Below are 25,658 nucleotides of genomic sequence, written 5' to 3' on the forward strand. Positions count from 1 at the left end.
CAAATGTGGCCTCTGCAATGCACACCAAAAGTACAAACAGGGACACCATGCGCAACATGGCGCTTTTAATACTTTGATATTTTTCAGTTGTTGATGGAATCAGCCTCTCTGAGAGCTACCACAGAGTTCGGAAACCTGACTACCAGCCGATCTCAGAACCATAAAACTGAGTTTTAGAGTTGTACCCTCATTAGGAGATAATAGAATCAGTTGCCTAGTCATAAAAACAGAGACACAAGCAAAACCCATGCATTGAGTCAAGTAGATCCAGCATTCAACATCCTAAACTGGAAACAATGTATTAAAATACATCTGCGCCAGCCTAATAGATGAAGAAGGGGTACGAGGCTGGTCAACAGATAGAATCTGTTTACCCCTTAAGTCTTTGCCTAGGAGGCCTTCTACAAGATAGTAGCTGGGTGCATTTAACATCTGCCCAAGATGAGTATTTTTATCGAGACACCATCTCTAGCCTTTACTCAACCAAGAGCCCCAAGGCAGGGGGTGTTTTAAATCGGAGTTGGCATCTCCTAGCCTTTGTCTAAAAAGGCGTATCCTACAAGGCAGCAGGACATGAAGCAGATTGTACTGGGTTACATGTTACCAGTAGCAGGATAACCTGATCTGACCTTATCAGAATTACCGGTCAAAAGTTGCAGCAGACCCAATCAGAATTACCGGTCAAAAGTTGCAGCAAACCGGTTATACTGCATTTTTTATCCAAAACCTTAGTTCTTGAGATCAAAATTTGAAAACCTAAAAATTAAATTTTTTTTCGCATTATTTTTACATAAGGGCCAGCACATTGAAAATTCATACGGCCTATGCATTTACTGTAAAAAAATGACCCGCCCTAATACACATATTACAGTATATATTACACAAGTTATTCACAATCATATATGTCACATTCTTGCTTTTTTAGCAAAATAATATCCTGTTTATCATGTAGATGTATTTCATGCAGTTCAAACATATTGAAAAAATCAAATTGACAATCTATTGATTATTATGTGTTTATTATGATTTTTATATTGTGTATGATTAAAGTTTTTAAATAACTAGTCACAGTTTTAAATAACTAGTCACAAGTGGCACTTAAGAGTTTCTAGGAGATACTGAGAGTTTCTAGAAGATACTGAGACTTTCTAGAAGATACTGAGAGTTTCTAGGAGATACTGAGAGTTTCTAGGAGATACTGAGAGTTTCCAAGACAGGATATACAATGTTCAGCATTTTCAGTTTTAACATTCTGCTAATATTTCAAGTTTTAAGTAAAAAATAAATTTCTATCATTCAACAATTAAAATTTTTTTGTTATTTTTTAACAAATTTTTTATTTTAGTAAGTAACAAAAATTCATTTTTATAAAAGTTCTATTATAAAATTTTGATAGTAATATTACATTTGTAATCTTTCAAGGTAATACAAAGGAGGAGGATTGCATCTCTTGTAAGGCTGGATATTATTGTGAAGGGTTTAACAATACATCTGTAACAGGTCCTTGTAGTGAAGGATATTATTGTCCGACAGGGCAATCTAGTTCTAAGCCAGATAGTTTTCATTGTCCACCTGGATATTTTTGCAAAGAAGGGTCTATTTCTCCTGAATTATGTGAAGCTGGTAAATGGAATCCAATTTCACATCAATTTACCTGCAGACTTTGTCCAGAACGCTACTATTGTGAATTACAAAGCTCATCATCACCGCTTATTGATTATTCTAAATACCCATGTCCTGAAGGATATTTTTGTCCCAATGGAACAAAATATTCAAAGCAGTTTGGATGTCCCCCTGGTACATTCAGTAATAAAACAAAATTGGCCAATAGTGATGAATGTTTTAAATGCCCAGCTGGAAAATATTGCTTGGGTAATTATGTTTAATGTATATTTCTTCAGTAATGTAGTATAATGATGTAATTATATTTTATAAATAAAATGGTATATATTTTCTAATTGTTTGTTTATGTTAAATACTTTAACTACAAAATCTTAACTATATAAAAAGCAAAATTTTTTCAATTAGTAAATTTGTCTTTTTGCATTTAAGGTTCATCATCAACTTTTTCTGGTAATTGTGACTCTGGTTATTATTGCATTGAAGGATCAAAAGGCCCTATACCTACTAATGAAACAGGAATGATTTGCCCTCAAGGCAAATTTTGTTTAAAGGGTACTGAAGTTCCTTTTGATTGTCCAATTGGCACATTTAATAATGGGTTTGGGCTTCAAAGATCTGATCAATGTACAAATTGTAGTTGCGGTATGTATTGTTCAATGCCTGGTCTTACTACACCAACAGGCATCTGTGATTCAAGATACTTTTGCAAATCTAGAGCTGAAGATTCTAAAGGAAGTAATGGGACTGGTGGAGAATGTATTCCTGGTCACTATTGTCCTCCAAAATCATGTGAACCACTTCCATGTAAAGTATGTCTTTATATTTAAAATAACTTTTATTTAAAAAATTTTATATTTAAAAATAATTCAAAAGTTGTATGTAAGATTAATTGTAGATAAAAAAAACTTTAGCCCGCAGATATATGTTTCAGTGTGACTTCATCAGTGCGTATCTGCTACATTGCATATATATATATATATATGTATATATATACATATACTTATATGTATATAAATATATATATATATATATTTGTTTATATATATATATATATATATATATATATATATGTATGTATGTATTTATATATTTATATATTATGCGTGTAAATATATATATAAATAAATTATATATACATATATATATATATATATATATATATATATATATATATATATATATATATATATATATGTATATATATATATATATATATATATATATATATATATATATATATATATATATATATATATATATATATATTTTAATCCATTTATTCAACCAAAAATTGAAAAATTACAAGTTTTTTATAATTTTACATAATTAGGTTAGGTGTCACTCATATAGTTGAAAACTAGTCATTGGTGTGACACCTAAATAAAATAAGTAAACAAAAAAAATAAAAATAAAAGCATGCATAAATTAAATTAATTTAAAAATAATAATAATAATAATAATAAGGATAAAGCTATTAAAAATAAAATAAGACAAAAAATATAAAGAACACTCAATTAATTACAACAGCAAACAAAAATAAAAACAATTAGCAATAACAGCACAAATAAAAACAAACTTTACGCATGCAAATAGGCAAAACACAAAAACTACAAAATAAAAATGCAAACAAAAACTACAAAATGAAAATGCACCCTTTTGTAAGGAAATTTACAGTTTTAGGCATTTTTTGCAAATAAAAAGATATTTACTGTTAATGCTGTCAAAAATTGTCTAGAATAGCCCCTGATTTATATAAATATATATATTTATGTGTGCGTGTGTGTGTGTGTGTATATATATATATATATATATATATATATATATATATATATATATATATATATATATATATATATATATATATATATATATATATATATTTATATATATACATATTTTTTTTAATGCTAAAAATATTTCTATTGTGTTAAAATGCTGTAGGATGGTAGTTATATGAGTGATCGATTGGCAGAGTCATGTTTGCCATGCCCATCTGGTTTCTATTGTGTTGGAGACCATATAAATCCAAAACTATGTCCAAGAGGATTTTATTGTGAAGAAAATACTGGTTTTAACTGGAAACCTTGTCCTCCTGGTACTTTCAGTAACAAGGAGGGCCTGCATAATAGTTCTTGTGAGTTTATATAAAAATTTTTTATATAAAATTTTTTTTTCAAATCTCCTTTTTGTTTTACTTTTTATCTTAAATCTATAAATAATAAACTTATCCTGAAATTATATTTAAAGATGATATTTAAATTAAAATCAATAATAACAATAATACTATATATGATTGTATTATATAATTGTATTTTTTATTTACTTAAATTATTTATCAATAACTAGTTTAAGCTTTATTAAGAGATTATTAGATAATTGTTATATATATATATATATATATATATATATATATATATATATATATATATATATATATATATATATATATATATATATGTATATATATATATATATTTATATATATATATATATATATATATATATATATATATATATATATATATATATATATATATATATACTTTTCAGCCTATTTTATTCTTTAGGCTAACAACTTTCATACAAAATAACTAAAAGTTTCTCTTTTAGACAATGTTTTTAAACATAGTTAGACTTGCTCTTGCAGCATACCTTTAAGTATTGTCACATCTTTGTAAAGTTACTGCCCTTTCTCTTTTCTATAAATATAATGGGCGCTGCTCTGAAAAGCTAGCGTCTCTTGTGCCATCTACTAAAATTCATTCTCGTGTTACTTGTCATTCAATTAAGTCTCATCCATTTACTGTGACCGTGACAGTTTTGTTTAGATAATGTTTTGCATTTCCTGACCACAACTTATAAGGGTTTGCTGTCCAATTTAAACGAACAGATCTTAATGTAAAAACTAAAATCATTTGCAATTTGACTTTTCTTTCCCACATTTTCATATGTATATTTTTCATATGCATTTTTTTTGCAGAGATTGATTTAATCGTTTTCATTTACTTTTTCTTACAAAATGGAGTGAATCATCACTGTTGTAACTAGTCATCAGTGATGTTTCTTAGGTGTCAAGCAACCTTTCACTGAGAACGACTAATCTTTCAATGGCTTTTCTAAGAGTCAGGGCTGAGGAGTCGTGGAGTCAGAGTTGCAACATTTTTAGCGGAGTCGGAGTCGCTAAGCAAAATTGCAACTTCGACTCCAATAATAAAACTTCGCGGTATTGCACGTGCAATTACAAAATATTTAACCTTCAAAGAATTTTTGTATATTTGGCAAAAAAAAAAATTTTTTAATTATCGCTCAATATTTTATAAAGAATTCCAAGAATTTTTCAAAAATTTTGCTTTGGAGTTAGAGTCAGAGTTGTACTCTGAAAATTTCAATGATCGGAGTTGGTACTTTTTTTTCGACTCCACACCCCTGCTCAGAGTACTTAATGTTTTTTTGTTTTACCTGTTGTATTTTAAATAATCCATTGAAATTAGTTTTGGATTGTGCATCATTGAAATAAGGCGACTATATAATTGACATTTCCATTAAAACTAAACCCTGCTTTAAGTTCAGGTTGTTGTGAAGATATCATTTTTAATAAGTTTGGAGTTTTTTTATATCTATCTATAACAACTTCTGAAATTTTCTTGAGAAAGATATACCTGAGCTGGTTATTTTTGTAGTCTTTTTGAATGATTTAAAATTTATGATGTAGTAACACTCAACAAATAATGCGTGCTGTGACACCACCTAGTCATAAATGAAACAAAAATGCCCATAGTGTAGTTAACATATAAACTTCAATGAAACAGTTCAAAAACATCAAAATATCTAAGTGTTGCCGAATATTCTGTGCTTCGGCCAAGCGTGTAGCCGAAATTTCGGTATTCAGCAAAATCACTATTTGTGGCATCTCTAATTTTTACCTAATATATATACTTTTTAGGAGTCCTATTATAGAAAGAAAAAAAAGCGCAATTGCACACATAATAATTTTAAATTTATCTATAAATCATTGCAATTTGCAGCAAAAACTTATGAGAAAGTGAATAAGAAAGTGAATAAGAAGATTTAAATTAAATACAAAGTAGAGTTAAAAGAAAAAATATTCTAAAAACAACAATGTGATTATATTATTATTAAAATAAAGCATTAAATATTTTTGTTAAAACATTAATAACGTAAAAACTTTAATCATTTATTAAAAAAGGATTTTTATCACCAGTAGTGAAAGTAATCTAAATAAATGAGTCAAAAAAAATTAATATATATAGTTTACGTCATATTTAATATTTGTCACTAAAGCGAATTAAAGTATACTTTATAAAGCATATAAAGTATATTGTAAACAATAAAACTATTTTAAACGCATTTTTAAGTTTTAAATGATTTTATGAAATTTTAGCATATGCATTTTCCAAATAACATCCTGATTATTTGTCAACCCTGTTTTTTAAAACTCTGATTTTTTTTATTTATCCATTGGTCAACCATGAACTGCAAGAATTCATTTTGGGAGGTCAAAATAGCATTTTTAATCATTATTTTTCACGCTGTATATACATATATATATATATATATATATATATATATATATATATATATATATATATATATATATATATATATATATATATATATATATATATATACATATATATATATATATATATATATATATATATATATATATATATATATATATATATATATATATATATATATATATATATATATATATATATATATTGTATTAAGTATATTAAACATACTTGATTAAAATACTTCCAATCAAAAATCTTACTGCCCATTCAAATCAAGAATATCAAACTTGATCATTTTGATGTTTGTGTACTACATCAATATTCTTGAAGCCCGTCTCAAATGGACAAGTCCTTTTTCCTCCTCATTTTCTATAAAATAACAGAAGACTATGAAGCACTTTTTATTTCTAGTTTATTTGCTTATTTTGGAATTTAAATTTTAGTTGTACCTAGTAAAGTATTGCTTCATTTATATTTAATAATTAAAAAATATGTTTTTTAGCATGTGAACCATGTCAAAATGGTATGTATTGCCCATATTTTAATGCAACAGCTCCTGAAGGCCCATGTTCAGCTGGGTATTTTTGCAAGGTTGGATCTCCAAATAAAACTCCTCTTTTAAGTTCTCCACCCACATATGGTCCATGTCCAGCAGGAAGTTACTGTCCAATAAATACAACTAACCCTATTCCATGTCCAAGAGGTCGTTATAGCAAGTATACACAACTTGAAACATTTGAAGAATGCTCTCTTTGTGATCCAGGGTATTATTGTGAAGGGGGCTTAAGTCATGTTTCAGGTAAATGTTGGGAAGGATTTTACTGTATATTAGGATCAAAATTTCCCAATCCATCTGAAATAACAGAGTTAAGTGGACCATGTCCTATTGGCGCTTTTTGTCCTAATGGGACATCACACCCTCTTGGTTGTCCAAGAGGAACATTCAATGATCAAATAAGACAAAGTAAATGTGAGGAGTGTTGTAAAGGTTACTTTTGTTTGGAAAATTCTACTAAGTGTGAACATCTTTGCCCTAAAGGTCATTACTGTCCAGGTAATACTAAAAATCCTGAAGATTACCCATGTCCAATTGGAACATACAATAATGCAACTGGAAAATCTAGCATTGATGACTGTATACTATGTGATCCTGGAAAATATTGCCCTCATAGTGGTGCAGAAAAACCATTTGGGTCTTGCTCTAGTGGTTGGTACTGTAGCCGAGGCGCATGGTCACCAAAACCCATGAATTTTATAAATAATTCTGATCAGTGTTTTCAGTTAAATATTAGCACTGGTGGAATATGTAAAATAGGGGAGTTTTGTGGTGAAGGCTCATCTAAACCTACAGTTTGTCCACCTGGTATGTTTTTTATTATGTTTATCATTTAATTTATTACTTTTTTTATATTATGAATTTTACTCTTTTTTTCAAGGAAAGTACTGTGAAGAAGATGAATTATCTAACTACACTGGTCTGTGCAATCCTGGTCATTACTGTATACTTGGTGCAAAGTCCAAAGAACCTCTTGATGATGTTACAGGGAGTATCTGTCCTCAAGGTAAATACTGTCCTATTGGTTCTTCAGCCCCTATAAATTGTCCTTATGGCACCTTTTCAAATTCAACCGGAAATAAAGGAGTTCAAGACTGTCTTTCCTGCACATCTGGATGGTTTTGCGGAAGCCAAGGTCTAATTGAACCAAGTGGAAAATGTTCTGAAGGGTTTTATTGCCCTGGTGGCCAAAATACTAGTAGACCTTCTGAATATAGGTTTGGTATTTTGTTTATATTTCTGTAAATTAAATTCTGTAAAAGTACTTTTGTTCTTAAAAATTGTTTATAAAATTAACTTAAGAATAAATTTACTATATAAAAATTTAATTTAATTTTTGTTTCACAAACTATTGGTATATAAGCCTGATTTTATTATAGATGTATGCCAGGTCATCACTGTCCAATTGGCTCTTCTAATCCACATGCTTGCTTTTCTGGTAGTTATCAGGATGAGTTTGAGCAATCTGTATGTAAAGAGTGTTTAGCTGGGTTTTACTGTGATGGTTTTGTGCTAAATGATACAGAGTGTTTGTATGGTGTTCAATATCCTAAGCCTTGTCCAAATGGCTATTACTGCTTGAGTGGATCAATGACAGGAAAAGAAAATGCATGTCCTGAAGGTAAGCCCAAAGTTTATAAAAAAAAAAATTTTTTTAATGTTTAATAAAACATTAATAGCAATTATAATAATAATAATGATATGTAGAAAATTGCAAATAATAACTATAATAAAAATTATAACTTATAATAAAACAATAGTAAAAATAATTTTAATATAATTTATATTTGTGACAGTAATTATAAAAAAAAATAAATAAACCGAACCATTACCACTATCTAATTTATATACTATTTTATGAATAATTTTAATATAATTTATATTTGTGACAGTAATTATAAAAAAAAATAAATAAACCGAACCATTACCACTATCTAATTTATATACTATTTTATGAATAATTTTAATATAATTTACATTTGTGACAGTAATTATAAAAAAAAATAAATAAACAGAACCATTACCACTATCTAATTTATATACTATTTTATGAATAATTTTAATATAATTTATATTTGTGACAGTAATTATAAAAAAAAAAAAATAAACAGAACCATTACCACTATCTAATTTATATACTATTTTATGAATAATTTTAATATAATTTATATTTGTGACAGTAATTATAAAAAAAAAAAAAATGCTCTATTTTAAAAAAATTTTTTTTTTTTAATAGATCAGATTTTTTAATAGATATTTTTCTTTTTTGTGAATGAAATTTTTTAGATAAGCAATATATTTTAATAATTGCATATTTTCAATATTTAAAAACAATAAAAAAATTTTTTAGATAAGCAATATATTTTAATAATTGCATATTTTCAATATTTAAAAACAATAAAAAATTTTTTAGATAAGCAATATATTTTAATAATTGCATATTTTCAATATTTAAAAACAATAAAAAATTTTTTAGATAAGCAATATATTTTAATAATTGCATATTTTCAATATTTAAAAACAATAAAAAATTTTTTAGATAAGCAATATATTTTAATAATTGCATATTTTCAATATTTAAAAACAATAAAATTTTTTTTTTTTTCGTATATTTGATATTTGTAAAAGCTATCATATTAGTGATATATTTATTATATATGACAAAAATGCCTTAATGTCTTAAGGTAAAAAAAATCAATTTTGACTTTTTTACAAAATAAGCTAGTTTAGATGTCTACAAATGTTATTGAATACATATTATCAAAGAATTCTGAAAAAATTTATAAAAATTATCAGTTTAAAAAAATGTTCTATAAAGAGTTTCTCCTAATAATTTTTGTTTAATTGCTTTTTTCTCGAAATACATAAAAACCATATTAAGGCATTTTGAAAAACAGCTGCAAAGTAGGTTCATTAAAAAAATTGTTTAAATATCAAAAAGTTCAAGTTAAAAAAAAAATTTTTACGGAAAGTTGGGAATGGTTATAATTAATTTTACAAAAACTGTAGTTATGTTGCACGCCTTGTTATGAAATTTTATTGTGTAACGAAAATGTGTAATGCCAATAAATGTAACTTTAGCTTAGCTTTGATATTTACATTTAGTTAAAAGTTAAATTGTGTCATTAGCGTATTTTAAAGTACCACTTAGTAATTAAATTATTTTAAACCACTGTAAAAGTCATTTAAACAAGTATAACAAAAATTATTTATGAAATTTAAATTCGGTATTTGAAAATGGTTGTATTTCCTTATAATTTATTTCCTTAAACAATCTTATACTTAACATAATCTTTTGTTTGTTTATCACAATTTATTTATTTTATTTTTTATGTATTTTATGTAATATTTTAAATAAAGATTATAAACAATTTATAGATAGATTTTATCAGTTACCAATTAGCTATTCGTAAACATAATTTATGCTCAAATATAAATTACATGTAACATGTAACAAGCGGGGTTAGTGCCCAGGGCTCTGTGCTCAACCTCTTTTTACCTTATATATAAATGATCTGCAGGACTATATTACTCATCACATAAAGATTTATGCTGGCGATTGCAAAATACTCGCAGTTCTAAAATCTGAGGAGGACAAAAGAACCTTGTAAATTGACATAGATAACTTAGTAGATTGGTCACATAAATAGAATATGCCTCTCAACTTCAATAAGTGTAAAGTTATGCATGTCAGGCGTGGTAACTCCAAATCTGTTAAAAATTATTCAATGCTTGATTTGAGTGGAAACAGAATTCAACTGGACGTCACTAAACACAAGCATGATCTGGGAGTACTTCTATTAGACAATTTTAAAGTAAACTATCAAGTCGATTCAGCAGCAGCAAGAGCCAACAGTAAACTTGGTAGACTCAAGAAAATATTTAGAAGTTGTGGATCTTTTTGCGGAATATAATTTGTGTGGGCATTATCTTCGACTTGAATGTCAAAAGGTAAAAAATTGCAATGAAAGATTAAATTTCTTCACTAATCACATTGCCAATGTATGGAATACACTACCTTTAGATGCCATAAGTACTGAATAAGTCAATTTGTTCAAAGATATTGTTTACAAATTGAAATTCAATATAGATGAATGATCGGATACATAAGTGTCTTTTCTTTCAGCATGGAAGTGCTTGGTGTAGCACTTTCTCATCAAAATATATAAATGTAAAATATGCATTTATAACACTTCTTAGGCCTGGTACCAAGGAAGTTACATTCGCCACATTATTTTTCAAAAATTCAGTTGTGAAAAAGAATTCTTTAGAATTATGATAATTTTAGTTTGGTCATTTGTTTTTATGATTTTTCAAAAGGTATTTACTTTCATGCCTGCATTTAGAAATTAATTCAGATTTTTTGTTTAGTAAATGATGTAATAATTTCAAATTTTTCTTCAAAACATAGCACACATTTTGTGGAAATATTATTATAGGCAAGTGCAGTTTTTAGTACAGACCAGTTTAATTTAAAATTAACATTTTTTTATTTTAATTGCCAAATATATTTTGACAGCATAGTCTTATTTGAGTATTTTTTTATGTTTAAAGGATTATTTGTGGTTGTTTGTGATGTTTTTTCCATTTGCCTTAGGTTAAGCTAATATATTGTTTATCAGGGTTATTTTGTGAGAAAACAATGCATTTATAAATAAAATTTTTTGAAAAGTATTTGGTATTTATAGGCAGGGTGTTAGCCAGCCCTGTGGGGACCTGTTTTATGCAGTATTCCCAAATGCTCTTATGTAACACAATTTTTGTTCATGGCTTCTAGATGTTATGTCTAAAGTATGTTAAAAAAAGAATTCATTAAGCACAAAAGTTTGCTTACACGACAATAGCACAAAAAAAACACGCTTTTATGTGATAAATAGAACAATTATTTTTTCATTTTCGTTATTATGATCAGGTAAAAACAAACATTAAAATATTGAACAAGGAATAGACAAACACAGTCAGAAACCACTCAACAAGGTTCAGAAATGTTTAGATTTTCATGATTTACTGTGAATCACCCGAAGTAGCCTCCAAATGTAGTCCCTCATCATGTTTTTGTTACACAGTCCATGGTAACAACATTCAAAGTCCAAAATATCTTGATGAAAGTGCTTGCCTTGTTCCTCAGAGTAAGCGCCCATGTTCTCCTTGAATTTGTCGAGATGCAAATCAAGTATATGTACTTTCAGAGACATTCCCATTTTGCATCCCATTGCATCTCATTTTAGCATAATTCTTTATGAGATTCTGCACCAACTTCACATAGTTTTCAGCTTTGTGATTACCTAGGAAGCCTTGAACAACTGCAAGGAAACTGCTCCAAGTTGCTCTCTCCATCCTGTTTAACAGCTTTATGAAATCCTCACATTCTATGATTTTCTTGATCTGTGGTCCGACAAAAATACCAACCCTGACCTTAGCCTTGGACAGCTTTAGAAAAAGATCTTGGAGGTATTGAAATGCTGCTGATTCCTTGTCAAGATCAGTGGCAAATTGCTTAATGAGGCCTAACTCATTCCTAAAACTCGATCTGTTGTGGCCAGTTCTTTGTGTAATAATGCATCTTAGTATCATGGCTGTCCCAGAGACAGAGGAAACAAGGAAATTTCGGAAAACCTCCTTGAAGACCCATAAGGAATGATACTATTAAGTCACCGATAACCTCCTATCTGTAGTCATACTTTAATGTATTCAGCAACATATTGACACTGGTGTAGTCCTCTTTGAGATGCACAGAGTGGGCCATTAAGACAGGTGGGTAATTGTTTCCATGGTAAAGTAACATGGCTTTGAGGCTCTGGGATGAACTGTCTATGAATAGGCGTCATTCAATAGGATTACATGCAATATCTATAGCCTGGAATAGACTGGCAATATCGTTGCAGAAGCAGAGCCCATCAAGCTGACTTAAGAAGTTGGAGAATCTTTGATGCCACTTTCTCTAATCTGTGCTAGCAATAATATATTAAGCATAGATAGTTTCACTTTAAAGTAAATATGTAACTTCATGAATATTTGGACTTGGTTTTATGTATCTAATAACTGCATTCTGCTAAAAAAAAAAAGTATTCTCACCTAAACGGCAGTTCACAAGTACATTTCAGATTCTATTCTATTAGTTGATATTGGCGATTAGTACAACCTTTCACAGCACAATGAGAAGACATTTTTTATTAACTTTCTTTACTAGATGGTTTGTTTACCCCCAAAGTTTTGCTCCTGATAACTAAAAATATTGTGCATTTCCAGCAAAAAGTATTGCTAAAAAAATAAACCTTGATAACAGAATCGAATCAACTGCCCCACCCCAAGCATTTGTAACACTTAAAGACTATAAACCAAATTTTCAAAACAAACTTCCTTGTAAATTATTGGTTCCCTCAAAAAGTGAGATTGGACATGTAAGCAAAAATAAGTTAGACAAAATTAATAATATATTTAATAATATTATTAGAAATAAATTAAATTTACAACAGTGGAAAAATGCAACTGATGTTTATAAATTAAATAAATAAATTGTTTCTCTATAATCGAAATGATAAATTCATTCTCCGTAATCGAAAACTTAAAGGACTGTACATTTATTCAATTTAACATTAATGATTTTTACCCCTCAATAACTGCAGATATTTTAAATAAAACAATTGAATTTGCAAAAAGCCATACAGTTATTCCAGAAGAAACAATACGTATAATAAAACATTGCAGAAAAACCTTATTTCATTTTAATAAGGAACTTGGAAAAAGAAAAACATACATACTGCTTTGATGTAACCATGGGCAGTTATGATGGAGCAGAAATTTGTGAATTTGTTGGACTATATATTTTAGATTAATTAAGTAAAATAATCAATAATAATGATTTAGGCCTTTATTGCAACGATGGTTTAATAGTAATGCATAAAATATCTGGTCCACAACTCAATAAAATTAGAAAAGGTATAAAAAAAGTTTTAAAATATTAGCAATAAGCATAAATTAAAAAAATATTAGCAATAAGCATAAATTAAAAAAATATTAGCAATAAGCATAAATTAAAAAAATATTAGCAATAAGCATAAATTAAAAAAATATTAGCAATAAGCATAAATTAAAAAAATATTAGCAATAAGCATAAATTAAAAAAATATTAGCAATAAGCATAAATTAAAAAAATGTGAATTTTCTTGACATTTAACCTTTCTGAAAATTTATATAAGCCTTTTAAAAACCCAAACTATCGTATATTAATATTAACTCATCCACACTGAATTTTAAAACAAATGCCAATTTCAATTAATAACATGCTAAATCAAAACTCTTCTAATAAAAATATATTCAATTCCTATAAACAAATTTTTTAAGATGCACTTAAAAAAAGTGGTTTTCAAAATTTTGAACTAAAATTTGATCCTGAAAAATAGAATACAAAAAAGTGAAATAGAACTAAATATGTAATTTGGTTCAACCCCCCATTTAGCAAAAATGTTTCCCCTAACATAGGAAAAGTGTTTTTAAAATTGATCAATAAGCATTTCCCGCCCTTTAATAAATTACATAAAGTTTTAAATTACAGTTAGCTACAGTTACACAAAAAATATGGAAATAATTATAAAAGGTCACAATAATGCTTTGTTAAAAAGTGTTTACAATTACAATTTTGTTAGAAAATTGTAATTGTAAACAAAAAAATAATTGTCCAATTAGTGGAAACTGTTTATCAAAAAACATGGTATATAATTATGTTGTTTCCTCTAAAAATGTACCCGATAAAAAATATATTGGCTTAACAGAGGGTGAATAGAAAAAATATTTTGCCAATCATAAGCAATCCTTTAACACTAAAAAGTATTTGAAAGACACCATGTTGTTAAAATACATATGGAAATTAAAAGATAAAAATATTGATGATTTGATACTGAATTGGTCCATCCTTAAAATAGCACCTGCATATAACAATATTTCTAAAGAATGCATACTATCCCAACAAGAAAAATTTGAAATAATTACACAATGCAAGCCAAGAATGTTTATTAAACAAAAAATCGGAATTGATTTGCAGGCACGAAAATAAGTTTCTTCTAAAAACTATAAAAATAAGTGAGCTCATATAATTATTACATTTTATCCCGCCCCCCCCCCCTTCTTTAAAAATATTTATAAAAAAAGGAGGAGTAATCAATTCTAAAGAATTCTTTTTATAAATGTCAGCATATTCTACAAACGTGTCAAAATTAATTAAGACATTTATTAATAGTAATTAAGACATTTAAAACTGTAATTTTTAGGAAAAACTGAAGTTTTATTAATTTGGTCATTCATTTCTGATGAGTCTGATAAGATTGATAAAATCAAATCAAATATATTCTGAATAAAATTGTTATGTCAAGGATATTTACAAATAGTAATTAGTACTAATATAAAGTAAACACCTGTCAGACTCAATAAAAGTAAAATGGAGATAATAATAGTTATAATACAAGTAAAAATAATAAAAGTAGTAGTAGTGATTATAGTCATTAAAGATAATAGTTGCGATTATAAAATATATATACTATGATAATAATAATAGTTATAATAATAAGAATAACTATTATAACAATAATAATAATAATAGTAATAATAACAACAACAATAATTTAAAAAGAAAAGTATAAAACTAGTTATAATAATAACAACAACATTAATAGCAACAACAATAATAATAATATTCATTATGATAAAAATATAATAATAACAACAATAGTGATAAAGAGAATACTATTGAAACATTTCAGTTTAAAATAATTAATTTAATAAATGATATTAAAATTAGTAATATATCACAATAGAAAAGAGAACAAATAATTGATGAATGGTAGCTCCGAGTTAGTTGTAAAAAGGTATAAGATTTATAAACAGTATTTTTCTTAAAAATGGTTAAAGAGAGCAGTTTTAAATTTTGAGAATTTTTTTAAGAGATTTTAGTAGGGAAGGGAAATTGTTCCAGGTTTGTATGCTTTTATGGTGTATAAATTCATAGCTATAATGAACAGTTTGATATTTAGGTACAAATAATTTAAAGTATATATATAAGTATAATAATGTATGTATATATGTTACGCATAGATCATGAAATCATCTATTACACAAAATGTGCAGTTTTTTGCTCATTTTATGAGTAAAAAACTGCACATTTTTAAAAGCACTTCCTAGTAAACCACAAATTTCACAAAATATTCAATAGAAATTCAATCAAAGCTGTATTCAAAACTTAAAATCTTTAATTGGTTCACATAACCACATGATTTTGTACAGTGATAAAAATTTGAATACAAAAACTTGCAACTGCATTGCATAGACTACTTGCCCATTGAGCAATCAATGTTTATTAAGTAATATTGTTTAGCAAGCTGCTGTGATTGCTGAAAATCCTTAAATATTTATTAATTTTATTAGTTTTACATATGAATAAAAAAATATTAATTTTTTTAAATTTCTTCTTCAATTCAAAAGTATTTTAAGTTCTACAGTGATTTACATGGACTCACAGTGTATTAATTTGACATTCTTACAGGACAGAATAAAATACAAATTCTCTGAAGCCTCTTGTAAATCCTAAAGAAAAAGTATTTTTTGATGTCAGTGAGACACCATTCAAGCTAAGATATACAAATTATTTAAACTTTTTCAATGCAGTGAAATACAGAAATAATGTTGAGCTTTCTTAAGAGGTTTGGAATTTAAAAGAAATGGACATCATACAGGCATTAAAGTGGAAAATTATAAAATGCTGGTAAACTTATCAAAAGAACATCCAAAATTCGTACCCTCTAACTTCATGAAAAATTTTATATTACAATGAAAACAACCTGCCTAATAAAAAAGAAAAAATATTATCTAAATGATTGCATTTCAACAAATTTCTGCTCTTTTGATACCGGAGTTTAAATTGTTACATCTTTTATTATGTCAAAATTTGTTCTACTGTAATTTTTAATTCTTTTGTAAAAGAGTTGTTTTTAAACCAAGCTGCATAGCTTTTATATAGCTCGATAAGTGGCTAATATTTTATTATGCTACTGGATGCTTCCAGATGCTTCTTCTGGAAACTACTGGAAGCTTCTGCATGCTTCTGGAAACTTCAGAAATCTTCTGGATACTTCCTTTAATTATTAAAAAACTTCCGTGATGTTGACACGGACCAGACTTAAGAAAATGAAACAAACCAAAAAAGTTGCACTTGTTTTGCTCATAGTTACTACATACTCTGTGTCTCACAACATAGCTACTTCATATTCATGTACATCGCTACATGCCTTTTTATATAAATTATATTATACAATATGTTTTAAATAAATTAAAACAGAATATTTTATGCTAATTTTACTGATGTAAAAACTAAAGTTGCAAAATTAAAAAAAAAATGTTTACATTAAATACATTACTTGATTTTTGGTGTCAAGCTAAAGATTAGCCAGCACAATCGCACAGAAGAATCTGTCAAAGCTTTAATTTAGCTTTAATTATTTTTTATTTCTTTTTAAAATATTACTACTACATAGCTTGCTATTATACCTTCTATATGGTCCGCTATACAGCATTTAAATAGTCCAATATATAGGTACTTTGTTGCCTGTGGGCTATCCATCCCCTACATAGTTATTATGCAACTTGCTACAACATAACCTGTTATATAGCTATTACAAAGCCCGCTCATAGCTATTACATGCCTATATATAAAATATGATATACAATATGTTTTAAATTTATTACTTAAATAAAATATATTACGCTAATTTTAGTGATGTAAAAAAAGTTGCAAAAGCAAAAAAAACTATTTAATTAAAAAGTAATAATTTTAAATTGAATATATTACCTGATTTTTACGATATCAAATAAAAAATTGTAGACAAATTTGATGTCAAATAATGTCAAATAAATTACAATAGCATTTTTTAAAATATATTAAAAATTTTTTTTTCTTTCACTAAAACAACCATAAATCCTTAATAAATAAATTGTCATTATTTTTTTCTTGCTAAGATCTTATTCAGATTGATTATAAACTGAGTTCATTTTTTACTTTTTTTCTATGCAACATAGTTTTTGAGTTTACCTCGGAAACAAAAATATCCAGACAGATAACTGCTATGTTTTTATAAAATATATATTGAGCACTGTTTTACATAAAAGAGTTTTTGTATTATTTTAATATAATATAACACATTAACAATCAATCAATATATGTATATAAACACACACACACACACCCACACGCACACACATATATGTATGTATATATACACATATATATATACACACACACTCATATATATATATATATATATATATATATATATATATATATATATATATATATATATTATATATATATATATATGCATGAAATGTGTATCGTTTGCTCATTTTGTGAACTGTATAGCGCTATTGCGTATATTGTGAAATGTTTAATTTTTATTGTTATTTTTTAAATAGTTAAATATAATATATTTTATTATATATAATATAAAAAATTATCTAGTAGTTAAAACTTTTATGAATAAATAACAGTAACATAGTAACTAATTGCTGATGTTTTATGAATAAATAACAATAGTATAATAACTAATAGTAGAACCTTTATGAATAATAGGCACATACAATAATCGAACAGGCCTTAGACTTGAAAGTGAATGTGAAGATTGTCCTGCTGGAAAATTTTGTAGTGGTACTGGTAAATCATCATGGAGTGGAGATTGCTCTGCTGGTTATTTGTGTATAGGAAAAGCTACTATTAGTAAACCAATTGATGGAGTCACTGGTGTAATTTGTTCTAAAGGTACTTAATCAATGTTTTGTCCTGATGGTTTTCATAGGTTTCTTTTCTTTCATATTTTTCTTTGCTTCTTTGCAGTTTATATACAAAGCATATAAATAAATAACTAATAAAAAAAATTTAGGTTTTTACTGTGAAGAAGGTGCACCAACAATGAAAGCTTGTCCTCCAGGAAAGTATAACCCTTTTGAGGGACGTCAGAGTGCAAATGAATGTTTACCCTGTGACCTTGGGAAATTTTGCAGTGATTATAACATGAGTACTACTTCTGGAAATTGTAGTGACGGGTATCTTTGCAAAGGAGGTAGTTCCTCCCCAAAACCAACTGATACAATAACAGGTTATTATGCATTTACAATTTTTAAATTTATATTACTGGTTTAAATTTTAATGGTGAACCAATGTTGGTTAATAAATTTTTTATGTTATCTAACTCATTTTGTTATTTAATGATTTATTGATTATGTTATTTGATATTTAATAATTTTTTATGTTTTTTCTTAGATGTTTATAACATTATTTTTATCCAGGTAACCCATGTCCAGCCGGATCTTTTTGTCAATATGGGTTGATATTTCCTTGTCCCCCAGGAACACATATGAATGAAACGAATGCTAAAGAGTGTTATGAATGTCCTCCTGGAAGTTTTTGTGTAAATAGGTTTATCCCAGAACCATGTTCTCCAGGTTGTTAGTTTTTCACATATTTTTTACAATAAAAAAACAATTACATATGCAAATAATTTAGTCTGATTGTTTTCAATGTTTTAGGTTTTTATTGTGAAAAACGAACTGGCTATAATAAAAAACCATGTCCTATTGGTACATACAGCAAAAATGTTGGACTTTCATCAATCACAGAATGTACACCGTGTAATCCTGGTTATTACTGTTCAGATATTAATTCAACTAGCCCAACTGGGTTATGTCAAGCAGGGTTTTTTTGTTCTAATGGATCAGATTCAGCTACTCCATCTGGAGGAAAGGGAGTTGCTGGTTTATGTCCTGCTGGTTCCTATTGTCCATATGGTAGTATTTATCCTATTAAGTGTCCAATTGGAACATTCAATCCTCATAATTATGGAAAAAATTTAAGTGACTGTCGTCTGTGTACTGGTGGTCAGTTTTGTAATAGTACTGGATTATTAAATCCATCTGGAGAATGTGATGCAGGTTACTTTTGTGAGCAAGGTTCAATTATGAAAAATCCATCTATTACAAATGTGGGTTATGGTTTGTGCCCAGCAGGTTATTACTGTCCTAAGGGAACTGTAAGGCCTCTTAAGTGTGCACCTGGTACTTACAATAATATTACTGGTCAGGCATCTTGTTTTACATGTCCAGCTGGATTTTTTTGTTTGGGAAATGAAAAGTATGAGGAATGCCCTAAAGGACATTTTTGTCCAGAGAAGTAAGAATTATGAAAGTTTTAAAAACTCAATTCAAAAATAATTCAAATTTAAATTCAAAAATTTAAATGTTTTTATTTAGTTTAACATATGGTGAGCAATATCCATGTCCTGAGGGAACATTTAAGAATGTTACAAGAGGTCACAGTGTTGATGACTGCAAGATGTGCACTCCCGGAATGTTTTGTAGGGGAACTGGTCTTATAGAGCCATCTGGTTTTTGTTCAGGTGGCTTTTATTGTCTTAGTGGATCATGGACTGATAAACCATTTGGAAATGAAACTTATAATTCTTCTTTGAGCTGCAAATTAAGCAGTATTGGTGAGAAAAAACCTTTTATAAATGTTAATAATGTATATGTATGTGTATATAAATAATATATATGTATGTGTATATAAATGATATATATGTATGTGTATATAAATGATATATATGTATGTGTATATAAATAATATATATGTATGTGTATATAAATAATATATATGTATGTGTATATAAATAATATATATGTGTATATATATATATATATATATATATATATATATATATATATATATATATCTATATATATATAGGTGGGGGTGTATATATATATATAAAGGTGTTTTAAATGATTTTTTTGATTTTCAACTAACATTGCCTTCTATACTGTGCCCTATTCTTAATATTACTGTTAAAAAATTTTTTTTATGATAGACCACTCCATGACTTCCCTCAAATGACTTCCCTCAAATTCCCTCGTGTCAAATTATTTGCTCCTTTATTTCCCTTTTTTCGAATGAATGGAGAATGAAATCGATTGTGCAATTTTTTCTTTAAATTTTCATTGTTGCTTGAACTAGTAAGAAGAAATATAAATACAATGTTAAGCATTATACATAAATACAATGTTAAGCATAATTTGTTAAAATATTTAAGTAATAAAAATCAAAAAATTCATAAAAATATGTTTTTCAAGCATTTTTGCATTATATTTGTATTCTGTTTAGTAAAATGCTTATTATGTTGAGAAATTTGAAAACCATGTATATATATATAGTTTCTGAAAATACTAGTTGTTTTTATATATATATATTTTTGTTTTGTTTTTTGTTTTTATTAAAAGAGTTCTTTACTTAGTCAGATTTTTTGTTAATTGACCTTCAGTTCTTATTTGTTTGATACAAAAAAAGTACTTTGTCTTTTCTCATTTTGTGATTTATTGATCAAAACATATGAAGGAGTATTTATTAAATTTAAATGTAGGAAGCTTGTAAAACAATATGAGATCCGTAGCAAAAGCATTATGCATTACAAACAAAAAGTGTTTAATTAAGCTAGTTTTATAGTACTCTTACTGCAATCATTTACTGCTTCAAGATTATTTACAAGCTGTTTAAATTTTAGGTAGTAGTCATTTAGGTTCCTTGTCTCAGCTGGGGTCTTAAGCCATATTCTTCTGCATTTTCATGGTTTAACATATGAAAAAAAATTAGGTTTGGTCAATAAATAGAGCCTCGGTCAAACATAAAACATAACATAACATCAAACATAAGGAAGTTCAGTAAACTAAAGCTTGTGTTTTTCAATCAGATGTGTAAGCATTAGAGTTTAGTAACCACTGTAGTTTTGCTTACCACTGTAGTTTTTGCTTACCACTTGTGTTTTTCAATCAGATGTGTAAGCATTAGAGTTACCGAGCCACTGTAGTTTTGCTTATTGATTTCTTGGTGAACCATTAGTGGCAGCTGCCAAAAGTGTTTAGCTAATGCCAAGCCACTACTAAAATGTCGGAAAATTATTGGCTTGCCATTCAAAGCAGCTGCCACTAATGGTCCACTAAGTTAACGATGAGCAAAACTCCAATAAACCTCCAAAAAATGCCTATATAGGTCCACTGCAAATCCTTTAAAACAATATATTATATATATATATATATATATATATATATATATATATATATATATATATATATATATATATATATATATTAAACATCTTTATTTCTAACAAGGCTGCAAGCAACCACTAATTAGAGTTGGAAGTTACTGGAAAAGAAAAGATGAAGATTGTAGAGCATAATAATGATTGACAGGCAACTTAAAGGATTGCAAATTATATGAATCAGGAAAGCAAGAGGAAGCAAGCGAATTCCAAAGAACTGATGTTTGAGGAAAAAAACTAGACAAATAAGAGTTTTTGGAGCACTTAGGAACAGTCAAAAAAAAAAGGATGAGACTTAATTGAATGACAAGTAACACAAGAATGAATTTTAGTAGATGACACAAGAGACACTAGCTCTTTAGAGCAGTGTCCATTATAGTATTTGTAGAAAAGAGAAAGAGAAGCGACATTACGACGATGTTATAATGGTTGGAGGTTGGCTGCAAGAGCAGGTCCAACTATGTTTACAATGCTTTTTTGAACCTTGTCTAAAAGAGAAAGGGCATCATTATAAGATCCGCCCCAGATATGGCAACAGTATTCCATACAAGGCCGGATTTGAGATTTATAGAGATAGAGAATAGAATCTGAAGTAAGAAAGTGTCGAGCTCAATAAAGAGATGCAACCTTAGCAGATGCTAATTTTGCAACAGATTTGATATATGGTTTCCAATAAAGATCGGAAGTAAGAGTTAATCCTAGAAGATGAAAGGTAGCTGACTCATTGAGTACATTACTGTTCATAAATATAGGAAGATCTAACTTATCGCGATATTGATTAGCTGAAAAAAATTGAGTTTTATCTGAATTAAAGTTCACCAGCCACTGTGAGCCCCTGCTGTTGCAGAAGTGAGATCCTTTTCAAGCTCAAATGCCCCTCCACGTAATCAGAGAGTGTTGGCTTCTTATCACGAAAAAAATAAATGGTAGTATCATCAACAAACAATGCCACCTTAGATGTGAGAATATCTGGAAGATCATTAATGTAAATTAAAAAGAGTATTGGGCCAAGGATAGAGCCTTGAGGAACCCCTGAAGTTACAAAATAAGAAGAAGAGTGCTGTCCATCGAGGACAACTTTTATACTATGATTGGAAAGGGAGGATTCAATAATCTTAAAGATGTTACCAGATACACCATAAAGAAGAAAGCTTATGGAGAAGACCAGCATGCCAAACTTTATCAAAAGCTTTTGAAATGTCAAGAGCGATGGCCTTTACCAATAGAGAAAGGAATAGAGAGATGATATTGATGAAAAGTTCTAAGCAAACAGTTCAGCTTTGTCTTTATGTGAGGTGACAAAGTCTGAACCATACAAGAGAGGTGGAATTACAGATTTGCCCTTATTATTGATACTATTAAAGATTCTCCAGAAGTCACGAGAGCCTAATTTTTGTGATGAAGTATGAGATTTCATGACCTGAGAATAGCGGGTTTTGGTGTTAGACAAAACCCAAGCATGTGACTATTGGAGTCTTTACGAATTAAAGGGAGATAACCATCAACACTAAGGTCACAAGATGAGACAGCTGAATTCAAATTAGTCTCACAAAGAGCAAGTAGGTCTGGTAAACTTTGCAAGAGATAAGACTCAACAGAAGAAAAGTTACTTCGAAGACCACGAATATTAGTGAATGATAGGTTTAGAGAACTTGGTGATGATGGTGGTTTTTTGTGTTTTATAGTTTTTGGTACTTTATTCATTTTTAAATTTGTTGAAGAACTTGACTCAAAACATAGATTGTACTTAGTACACTGTTTAATAGCCCAAACAATTGCCTCATTACTATTAATAAACCCTAAGCCATAACAAAGGGCTCCAAATGTGGCCTTGGCAATGCACAGCAAAAATGCAAACAAGGACAACATCCATGCGCAACATGGAACTGTTAATACTTTGATATTTTTCAGCTGTTGATGGAATCAGCCTCTCTGAGAGCTACCACAGAGTTCGGGAAACCTGACTTCCAGCCGGCCTCAGAACCATAAAATTGAGTTTTAGAGCTGTACCCTCATTAGGGTACAGCTCTAAAAACTGTCATAAAAACAGAGACACAAGCAAAACCCATGCATTGAGTCAAGAAGATCCAGCATTCAACATTCTAAACTGGAAACAATGTATTAAAATGCTGTAGTGGTGTAGCAGTAGAGCACTCGCCTTATAAGCAACCGGTTTAAAGTTTGATTCCCATCACGTCCTTGGTAGTACCGCATTCAACTTGTTTCTCCGCAAAGCTGTCTTGTTCGTCAAGGTTTGTGTTTTGGAGTTATAGAGTTAAGAGAGGGTTATAACCACAAGTAGCCTCCTCATCTGTCATGGCCTTCTCGGTCTTGGGGAGGTGAATTACAAAAAAAAATTAATACATTTGCGCCAGACTAATAGATGAAGAATGGGGTGCAAGGCTGGTCATCAGATAGAATCTGTTTACCCCTTAAATATATAAATAATATATATTAATAAATATAATAAATATATTACTTTTAAATATATATAAATAAATATAATATACATATACATATATATATATATATATATATATATATATATATATATATATATATATATATATATATATATGTACATATATATTTATTTATATATAAATAAATATATATATATACACGTGTATATATATATATATATATTTATAATATTTAATTATATATATATGTATGTATATATATAATATATACATATATATATATATAATATATAAATATATATATATATATAAATTGTTGCATTTAAGAGTACGGAAGGTAAAAAATGATTCTTTTGTCAACAAATGCATCACTTTTAATTACTTTTGACTTTTGTCCAACATTTCCGTGTTGTCAGAAAGTTAAAACTAATAATTTAATTACAAATTAATTGTTTTTTAAAAAACTGCAGAATGTTTTTAAAAGCATTCTGAATGTTTTTAAAACATTCTGAATGTTTTTAATAATATAAATAATGTTTTTATTTTAATTTTTTTTAATAAAATGTTTTTATTTTTATTTTTTTTACTGTAAATCATCCACGGAGTGTTGCTACATCGACTATCTTATAGCCTGACTCCTAACAAGGTGCTGCTACATTGACTGACAAATAGCCTGACTCGCAAGGGAGTGCTGCTGCATCGACTGAAGGTTTGGTTGGGTCAGGCAGTCTATCAAGTAATAAAAAAAAAATCTGGTCTTGCATTTTAGTTTTTACTTTTTGTCAACAAAATATGGAAAAACTTTCTGACAACCAATTAGGGGTTATATATATACACATAGACATATTTATATATAGTATATGTACTAAAGTTTTTGCAATTTGTTGATGCATGTTTTAATTATAAAAAATAATTAAAAATTATTTATTATTATACTTTATATTTTTAGCCTTCAAAGTTTGAAAATGTGTGGAAAGTAATTTTAATTTGTGTAGCACAATAAACTTAACTCCTTTGATTTAAAATGTTTACAATAAAATAAAGTGGCATTTGTTGTCAAATGGCACATTTTCACCATCTGGCTACCATTTTATGGCTACATGCCAACCAAGCATAGATCTATCTATCTATCTATCTGTATATATATATATATATATATATATATATATATATATATATATATATATATATATATATATTTATATATATATATATATATATATATATATATATATATATATGTATATATATGTATTATATTATATAAACACATATATATACACACACACATATATACACACACATATATCTACACACACATATATATACACACACACATATATACACACACATATATATACACACACATATATCTACACACACACAT

At 27.8% G+C, this 25,658-nt stretch overlaps 1 protein-coding gene across 2 annotated transcripts in view; it reads left to right on the top strand.

The window, feature by feature from the left end:
* LOC100202447 (uncharacterized) overlaps positions 1-25,658 on the top strand; it is a 180,970-nt gene that overhangs the window by 62,703 nt on the left and 92,609 nt on the right. For both annotated transcript variants that reach the window (XM_065787773.1, XM_065787772.1), the window contains exons 35-45: positions 1,423-1,872; positions 2,053-2,432; positions 3,565-3,757; positions 6,667-7,527; positions 7,601-7,937; positions 8,100-8,341; positions 18,335-18,520; positions 18,642-18,857; positions 19,048-19,203; positions 19,288-19,927; positions 20,008-20,246. In XM_065787773.1, the coding sequence (XP_065643845.1) occupies positions 1,423-1,872; positions 2,053-2,432; positions 3,565-3,757; positions 6,667-7,527; positions 7,601-7,937; positions 8,100-8,341; positions 18,335-18,520; positions 18,642-18,857; positions 19,048-19,203; positions 19,288-19,927; positions 20,008-20,246 (3,900 nt within the window). The remainder of the gene's footprint in view (positions 1-1,422; positions 1,873-2,052; positions 2,433-3,564; positions 3,758-6,666; positions 7,528-7,600; positions 7,938-8,099; positions 8,342-18,334; positions 18,521-18,641; positions 18,858-19,047; positions 19,204-19,287; positions 19,928-20,007; positions 20,247-25,658) is intronic.

This window comes from Hydra vulgaris, chromosome 01, assembly GCF_038396675.1.
Source record: "Hydra vulgaris chromosome 01, alternate assembly HydraT2T_AEP".
In the NCBI taxonomy this organism is placed as follows: Eukaryota; Metazoa; Cnidaria; class Hydrozoa; order Anthoathecata; family Hydridae; genus Hydra; species Hydra vulgaris.